Consider the following 9,657-nt stretch of genomic DNA (forward strand, 5'->3'; position numbering starts at 1 on the left):
TTGATCTCCAAATGGGCCTTGGCACATGGCAAGGATGGCGAGGATGACAAAGTCTGTAAGAAGTACGTAATAAGAAAAGAGAAATGGACCTAGTTTTGTCAGAGCCGTAGATACCCTTCATGGGAGGTTAGTTGATTTTCATTGTTTTTTAAACTTGATATTTACGTATTATTGTCAATTGTATTAAGTTATTGTCATGTGTTATTATCACGGGAGGTTCGAAAGAAGATGCAAACCATTCAGAAACAAAACACTGCCTCTCACGTGTTGTCTCGTGGGGGTTATGATTTTCTAGAAAAAAAGTTGATGGAAGCAAAAGAAATGATTGGAGGAAGCATCCCAATCTGGGAGCACTGACATAATCATTGATCCTTTATCTCACATTAGACGACATGAGAAGTGGAAGATGGCTCACACAAAGAAAACCGACCAAATGACGTCTGAGGTAGCAAAGGAAATCGCAGACAGGATTGTAAGTCACTTTCATTTGTTAGTGGTCATTTTTTATAATAATTGTTAGATGAGTAAACCAATTTTGTTTCTTTTGTTTACTATAGGATTCCTTGGAGGAGCAGGCCTCACAGGAAAGCTTTTTCATCTATGGATGTCAGGATGTACTGACTGCTGCCATTGGGCGACCAAAGCACCCAGGTCGTGTTCATGCTGTTGAAGCCGGTGTCACCATCAAAAACTACTTTGGACCAGCTTCAAGGGGCTCCCACACCTCTTCGTCCATGGTTGTTGAAGACCTTGAGCAGCTGACACAAAAGATCAAAGACCAACTGGAGGATTAGATCACACAAAAAGTGACTTAACAATTAATGATGTCCTTCAGCCAGATGTAGTCACAAATGCAATCATAGGGACTCGCACTACCTCCTGAGGTTGAGGTTGGTCCTTGTGCTGCTCATGTTAGCACAAAGAAAAGTTGAGTCGATCCCTCGAGACACGACCCAGAAACGGGAGACTCGGACAAATGTGGCTTGTATGTCGATGACAATCCTCCCCGACTGGTTGCTGTTGGGAGAGTTTATGAGGGGTCCACAACTATCCACAACATTCCTTTGGGCAATAATTAAGTGAAGGTAGGTGTTGAGGAAGTCTGAGATGCTGATGCTCACACTCCTGTACCCACTCAAAAGGTTCAGTTAGTGGGGCAGACACTTAACGCATTCCTTGCTTGGCCGACACATCTTGTAAAGCCTTTTTCAAAACAAGTATTTCATTGTGTTTTTTTTATAATTATTAATAAAGGATTTGTTACAAATCAAGTTTTGGCAGTCATTCGCTTAATGTTTATTAACTATGTAGGATAAACAAGTAGCTGAGGGACCGATGAAACCTATACATATGTTGAATCCTGATGAAGATCCCCTCTACTTGATGACATTGATCATCCTGTAGCTTTTCCTCAAGCCATTGCAGGCGTCGTGGGATACTAGCTTGTTTGGGGTGTATAATGATAATTTTACATTGTACATAAAGCATGAAGATCTTTCTGAAATAGCTCATGGTGGTCAATGTCTGAGCATCTCTATTATACAGTTGTGGATTCTGTAAGCCACTTTACATTATTGTATATTACCTAACTAATTGTTTTATACTCATGCATAATTTACTATATTTTAAGAACAATAGGCATATGACTAAGACAACTATGCGAGTGGGGAATGTCGATGTGTATGGATTTCTCGAGCCACAGTCTATACAAAGATTTAGACAATCGCAATTTGAATTAGAAGATTATATTAAGAAATGGATGCAGAATTCACAAAGAGATATGTACCTAGGAGCCTACTTGAATGGGTAAGTTAAACTGAACAAATCAATATAAATCATGTATGTTTTATAATAACTTCATGTTCTTCGATGCAGTGCACATTGGCAAATGGTCGTCATTTTGCTTAAGGACAATGTTCTCATTTGGTTTTGTTCCTTGCACAATAGGCCTGACAACTACTTGAAATGAATTATTAACAGGTCAATTGTATTTTGTGATGCATTCACTTTATGATTACAATTTGACATCAATATTTTTATTGTATAATACACATGCATGTTTCTCTTAATCAGTACTTTGAAGGGATTCAACGACAGTCAAGGAAGTAAATCCAAGGTTGCTGCTAGATGGATCATAGTTAAAGTAAGTCATTTAAATAATGTTTCATGTCTTCAAAATTAATTTTTATTACGCTTTGGTTAACTTTGAATACCTAAATATCGTATTCAATTTAGTGTAATAAGCAAAAAGGAAGCATTGAGTGCAGGTACTACGTAATGCACTGGATGTCAACAATAATCCTAGGAGGTTTCAAGGATAACTGGGAAATGGTACCTGTTTACTTCAAAACTAATTCAATTTCTTATAATTGTTATTATTTACACTTATTTATTAACTTATGTTTTATTATATCATGCAGTATTTTACTAATCAAAGACCATTGGATCAAGAGAGAATGAAGGTCATTCACATTCAGTGGGGAAGGTATTATTTGAAAGTTAAAAATCAAACACTAGGACTTTAAGTAATTATAGAATTGTAGAATAATTATTGTGTTAATTTAGATTAGGTTACAAAATTTATTATGTATTGACTTTCATTTTCCTTATAATTCATTATAAATATTCAATTATATATTATGGACAAAATTTAAAATGCTTGATAAAAATGTATGGTCTGCTTTCGCTTTTCAATTTACAGGTAAATTGGGTTAATTACAAAAACAAACAGGATATTAAAAAATACAAAAAACATAATCGGTTATTTAGAAAAATCAATGTCGTCAATAAAAAACAACATCGGTTATTTGGAAAATCGATGTTGTCAGTAAAAATCAATATTAGTTCTTTGGAAAACCAATGTTGTTGAAAACCGATGTGGTTTTCTACGTATTTTTTTTTATTTTTTTATAATACTACATCGGTTTTTTTACAAAACTGATGTTGTGTAATTTACTTAACATTGGTTTTGTAAAACTGATGTTAACGTTGATACTTTTAATGTCGGTAGTTTCAACATCAATTAATAAACGATGTTGAAAGTCCTTAATAACTGATGTTAAAAGCTTATTTTCTAGTAGTGAAGCTCTCTTATGAAAGTCATTAAGTGTCATAACCTTATTATGCTTGGTACTTTTATGGTTGGTGTTAGTCGTTTTATACGACTAACTTTTATGTAGAAAACATTTTCCAAAACTTGTATAGTTTCCCAATTATTGGTTATTTTGTAGTGATTTTTGTAAATAAATCTTGTTTTAAGGTTAAAGTTGTCTCTAGAATATGTCCATTGGATTTAATGATGAAATATGTGCAATTTCAGGTGAAAATGAGGCTAAGTCATGAAGTGCTAAAAGTGACAGTTAAGCTTAGCTCATCAGTGGGCTAAGCGCGCATCCACCACTAAGCGCAACTTCATCACACTTAGCACAATAGAAGAATCTAGTAGGGCATCATCATCAAGGCTGCGCGCTAAGCGCGAGATAAATGCGCTAAGCGCAACAGTTGTCTTCAGCCAGGCTCAGCACACGACTGACGCTAAGCTCAAATCCACTTACTCGCCCTAAGCGCGAGGGTGGCACTAAGCACAACGTCACGAATTCAGAGCCTATTTAAAGCTTGTTTTGTGCATAATTAGGGTACAATGCCCAGGGCACAAAATTCCACAGCACACCATAGTGCCTATTTCGGGAAAAGAGCTCTGGAGGTAGCAAGAGGAGCAGCTTTTGCAGAGATACCTAGGTTTTGTAAGCTTATTATTGTTAGGGTTTCTTCTGTAATGGCTAGCTAAACACCCTTGTTGGGGATTTCTACTGAACAGCTAATGTAATTATTTTCATATCTAATTGATTGTGTTTCTTGTGTTCAATGCTTCTTTCAGTGCCTAAATTTTGTATGCTCTTGGTCTGATCAGCCATTTGTGTGCCTAGTTAGGTGATTTTAGCATTGGAAAATGTATTGTTGCCTTAGAACTTGAATGAAGCAGAATTGAAACTTAGTCTTACAAGAGGGATCTGTAGATTAAGTTTTGGTTTTAAGTATGCTGTTACAATAATGTTGTTTGGTCTAAGTCTAGTCCAACAAGAGGGATCTGAGGACAAAGCTTAGGCTAAATTAGTCTAAACTTTCGTAAGCTATTTATGCTGAGTCTAGTCCAACAAGAGGGATCTGAGGATGAAACTTAGTTTAAGTTAGTCTAAACCTAGGAGGGTTGCCTAAATTGAGCCTAGTCCAACAAGAGGGATCTGAGGACGAAGCTTGGATTGATTCAATCCAACGAGGGATCAAGGTTTAGTAATTTAGGCTACAACATAGAACACAAAAGCATGATTGATTAGAGAAATATCTTTATATACATCATCTGGTCTGTTAGAAAGACCCAACATATTTACCTACTGCTGTCAATTTTACTTACTTGCATTTTTACAGTTTTTAACCTAGACTTAGTTTAATCTTGTTCTAAATCATCAATTATCAATGTTTCTTTCAACAATGCCTTATTTCTGAATTTGACCCTGTCTTAGACTAGTTCCCTGAGTTCAATACTCGGATTCATCCGTTTTAATTTTAAATACTTGACGATTCGGTGCGCTTTCCGGCAAATCGGATTTCCCTTGAACATATGTGTACAAAGAAAAAGTGGACCAAAAAGTAGCTGCAGGGGAAATCCAAAAAAGTATTTATGGCGCCGTTGTCGGGGAACTAGATTTAAGAAGAGTTTAGTTCAGTTTTACGACATTGCTTTATATTTTTCTCTTTAATTCATTGATTCTTTTTTTTCATACTTTAGTTACCATACGTTCATTGTTCTTTTGAATTGGATAATTGCTGTTCTGTTTTCTTGTATGCAAAGAAGATCTTTTGCAGGTGATTTGATTCCCATTGATTTGGAGATTAACGCCACCTGTAGAAGGCATAATTCAGAGAGAATCAGAAAATTTTTGTAGGATTTAGAAGCAGCAGCAACTCCCGAAGAAGAACCTCGATCTTCCGAGGCATCTTTTAGTTTTCCTATTGCAGGGCATTCTCATATAGAACCTGTTGAAGATACAATCATGGCTGAAGAGCCAAGAAGATTAACCCTAGAGGATTATTCAAGTTCTAATGTGCCACAATTTTTCACCAGCATTGCACAATCAGAAGTTCAAGCACAAACCATTACATATCCACCATCATTAATTCAGCTAATTCAGAATAATTTGTTTCATGGTTTACCAAATGAAGACCCATATGCACACCTAGCCACTTATATTGAAATATGCAATACTATTAGGCTAGCTGGTGTGCCTGAAGATGCAATCCGATTGAGCTTGTTTTCATTCTCACTATCTGAAGAAGCTAAGAGGTGGCTTCATTCATTCAAAGGCAATAGTCTTAAGACATGGGATTAAGTTGTGGAGAAATTTCTAAAGAAATATTTTCCTGAGTCTAAGACTACGGAAGGCAAAGCCGCCATCTCTTCTTTTCACCAATTTCTAGATGAATCTCTGAGTGAAGCCTTAGAAAGATTCTGTGGTTTATTGAGAAAGACCGCCACTCATGGATTCTCAAAATCGATACAACTCAATATTTTTATAGATGGGTTAAGACCACAGTCGAAGCAGCTGTTGGACACCTCTGCAAGGGGAAAAATCAAGTTGAAGACCCTTGAATAGATGGGTTAAGACCGCAGTCCAAGCAGTTGTTGGACGCCTCTGCAGGGGGAAAAATCAAGTTGAAGACCCCTGAAGAAGCCATGGATCTCATTGAAAATATGGCTGCAAATGACATTGCTATTCTGAGAGATAAAGCCTACATTCCTACTAAAAAGAGCTTATTGGAGCTAACCTCACAAGATGCATTGTTGGCACAAAACAAGTTGTTATCTAAGCAACTTGAGGCATTGACTGAAACACTAAGTAAGTTGTCAACTCAAATTCATTCTGCGCATACTTCACATTCTTCTGTTTTGCAGGTTTCAGGATGTACAATTTATGGTGGAGCTCATGAATCTAGATGTTGTATCCCTAATGAAGAACAAGTCACACATGAAGTCAATTACATGGGGAACCAGCCTAGAAACAATTTTAATGCAGGTGGATTTTCCAGATTCCAGCATGGACAACAATACAACCAACAACAGGGATAATAGAGGAACCATCCTGGGAATCAATTCAATAGAGACCAGGGGGATCATCCATAAGGCCGCAACAACAAGGGCCTAGTCCCTATGATCGCACCATGAAGCTGGAAGAGACTCTAGCTCAATTTATGCAGGTTTTTATGTCTAACCAGAAGAGCACAGAGTCTGCCATAAAGAATCTGGAGGTCCAAGTGGGACAACTCGCAAAATAGTTGGCGGATAGGTCGTCAAGCAGCTTTAGTGCTAACACTGAGAAAAATCCAAAGGAAGAATGTAAAGTTGTCATGACAAGGAGTAGAATGGTAACCCATGTGGATGAAAGAAAAGCTGAGAAGAAGATGGAGGAACATAAACAACAGCTAGAAGCTGAGCCGACACTTAAACCGGTTGATGATTTAGTTGAACTTGAAGAAAATTTTTGAGGAAGCAGAAGGTGATGAAGAAGGAGAGATACCAATAAGAGACTATCAAGAGAGAATAAAGAAGAAGGAAGAAAAAGAAAAAGAAAAAGAAGAAGAAACAAAAGAAAAAGAAGAAAAAGAAAAAAAGTTGAAAAAGGAAAAACAAAAAGAGAAGGTTGTTGAGATTGAAAAGAAGAAGCGCAAGAGTGAGGCTAACTCAAAAAAGAAGAAAGAGGCTACTCCTATTGAATGTAAGAAGGTACCTTATCCATTGGTACCCTCCCGGAAAGATAAAGAGCGACATTTGGCCAGATTTCCTGATATATTCAAGAAACTGTAAATTACTTTGCCATTTGGAGAAACACTTCAGCAAATGCCCCTCTATGCCAAAATTTTGAAGGATATGTTTACCAAGAAGAACCGGTACATCCATAGTGACAGAATTATTGTGGAAGGTAACTGTAGTGCTATGATTCAACGCATTCTTCCACCCAAGCACAAAGATCCTGGAGTTGTCACGATACCGTGTTCTATTAGTGAGGTTGTTGTAGGCAAAACTCTCATAGACTTGGGAGCTAGTATCAATTTAATGCCTCTTTCCATGTGCCGGCGACTTGGAGAGATAGAGATAATTCCTACACGCATGACCCTCCAATTAGTTGACCGCTCCATTACAAGTCCATACGGATTCATTGAAGATGTTTTGGTGAAGGTTAAACACCTTATATTTCCAGCTGATTTCATGGTTATGGATATAGAGGAAGATCCTGACATTCCCATAATATTGGGCTGCCCTTTTATGTCCATGACCAACTACATAGTAGATATGGGGAAAGGCAAACTAGAATTGAGCATGGAGGGTTAGAAAGCCTCGTTCGACTTATTTGAAGCAATAAATCATCCAAATGATATGAAAGCTCGCTTTGATCTGGACAAGGTAGAACAAGAAATAGAAACAGCAGCTACAACCATGGCATTACATTCTCCTTTGGAAAAAGCATTGATTAATCATGTAGAATATCTCACTAAAGAGGAGGAACATGAAGTGCAGACTTGTATTAAAGAATTGGAAAGTGCAGGAGAAATTTCTGAGGGACATTCTGCATTTGAGGAATTGAAGAACAGTGGGCAAATAGAAAAACCAAAAGCAAAATTGAAGACCTTACCTGCACATTTGAAGTATGTGTTTTTGGAGAACAATGACTCAAAACCAGTGATTATTAGTAGCTTATTGAAGAAAATAGAAGAAGATCAGCTGGTGCAGATTTTGAAGAGACACAAAGCTGCCATTGGATGGCACATATCTGACTTGAAAGGAATTAGTCCATCTTATTGCGTGCCCAAAATCAATATGGAAGCTAAGTACAAACCAGTGAGACAGCCTCAAAGAAGACTTAATCCAATCATGAAAGAAGAGGTGCATAAGGAGGTGCTTAAGTTGCTGGAAGCAAGCCTTATTTATCCCATTTCGGATAATGCATGGGTTAGCCCTGTGCAGGTTATCCTCAAGAAATGAGGTATGATAGTCATTAAGAATGATAAAGATGAGTTAATATCCACAAGGACTGTCACCGGGTGGAGAATGTGCATTGACTATCGGAAGCTGAATGATGCCACCCGGAAGGACCATTATCCACTCCCTTTCATGGACTAGATGCTTGAAAGACTTGCAGGGCAATCTTATTATTGTTTTCTGGATGGATATTCTTGTTATAATCAGATTGTTGTAGATCCCAAAGATCAAGAGAAGACAGCTTTCACCTACCCTTTTGGTGTATTCGCATATCAGTGCATGCCTTTTGGTCTATGCAATGCCCCAGCTACATTTCAGAGGTGTATGATGGCTATTTTTTCTGATATGGTGGAAAAATGCATTGAAGTTTTCATGGACGATTTCTCTATTTTTGGGCCATCTTTTGAAGGGTGCTTATCAAATATTGAAAGAGTATTAAAGAGATGTGAAGAGTCCAATCTAGTTCTCAATTGGGAGAAATGCCATTTCATGGTTCAAGAAGGAATAGTGTTGGGGCATAAGATTTCAGTAAGGGGAACAGAGGTGGACAAGGCAAAGATTGATGTGATTGAGAAACTTCCTCCTCCCATGAATGTCAAGGGAGTAAGAAGCTTCTTAGGACATGTAGGGTTCTACAAGAGATTCATAAAAGATTTCTCAAAGGTCGCCAAACCACTTAGCAATCTGTTGAATAAAGATGTTGCTTTTGTGTTTAATGAAGAGTGTATGGATGCATTTAATGATTTTAAAACCAGATTAGTGTATGCTCCAGTAATTATAGCACCAGATTGAGGACAAGAATTTGAGCTGATGTGTGATGCAAATGATTACGCCGTAGGTGTAGGGCTTGGACAAAGGAAAGGAAAAAAATTTCATGCTATATACTACGACGGCAAGGTTCTAAATGATGCACAGGTGAACTATGATACCATAGAAAAAGAAATGTTGGCAATTGTTTATGCACTTGAAAAGTTCAGATCTTATTTGGTAGGATCAAGAGTTATCATCTACACTGATCATGCAACTATTAAATATTTCCTCAACAAGGCTGATTCCAAACCAAAGTTGATAAGATGGATCTTGATGTTACAAGAATTTGATTTGGTGATTTAGGATAAAAAGGGATCGAAAAATGTTGTAGCAGACCATTTGTCTAGACCGGTGAATGAAGAAGTCACATCGAAAAAAGCTGAAGTTAGAGATGAATTCTCTGATGAATCTTTATTCGTAGTGAGTGAGAGACCTTGGTTTGCCGATATGGCCAACTTCAAAGCTACATGAATCATACCAAAAGACTTAAATTGGCAGTAGAGGAAGAAATTTCTACATGATGCTCGATTCTATATTTGGGATGATCCACACTTGTTCAAGATAGGAGCTGACAATCTTCTAAGAAGATGTGTGACCCAAGAAGAAGCCAATCGTATACTATGGTATTGCCACAACTCTCCATGTGGTGGCCATTATGGTGGAGATAAGACGGTGGCCAAGGTTTTGCAATCCGGATTCTTTTGGCCCACACTCTTTAAAGATGCTCACCAGCATGTGCTACATTGTGATCAATGTCAAAGGATGGGAGGTATATCAAGAAGAAATGAAATGCCTTTACAAAATATCATGGAGGT

At 37.5% G+C, this 9,657-nt stretch overlaps 1 protein-coding gene across 1 annotated transcript; it reads left to right on the plus strand.

The window, feature by feature from the left end:
* The first annotated feature begins 6,892 nt into the window (after window positions 1–6,892).
* Window positions 6,893–7,384, plus strand: LOC102670013 (uncharacterized). Its single transcript, XM_006580712.1, has one exon. It carries the CDS (start codon window positions 6,893–6,895, stop codon window positions 7,382–7,384), a length of 492 nt encoding a protein of 163 aa, XP_006580775.1.
* Window positions 7,385–9,657: the final 2,273 nt, after the last annotated feature.

This window comes from Glycine max, chromosome 5, assembly GCF_000004515.6.
Source record: "Glycine max cultivar Williams 82 chromosome 5, Glycine_max_v4.0, whole genome shotgun sequence".
Lineage (NCBI taxonomy): Eukaryota > Viridiplantae > Streptophyta > Magnoliopsida > Fabales > Fabaceae > Glycine > Glycine max.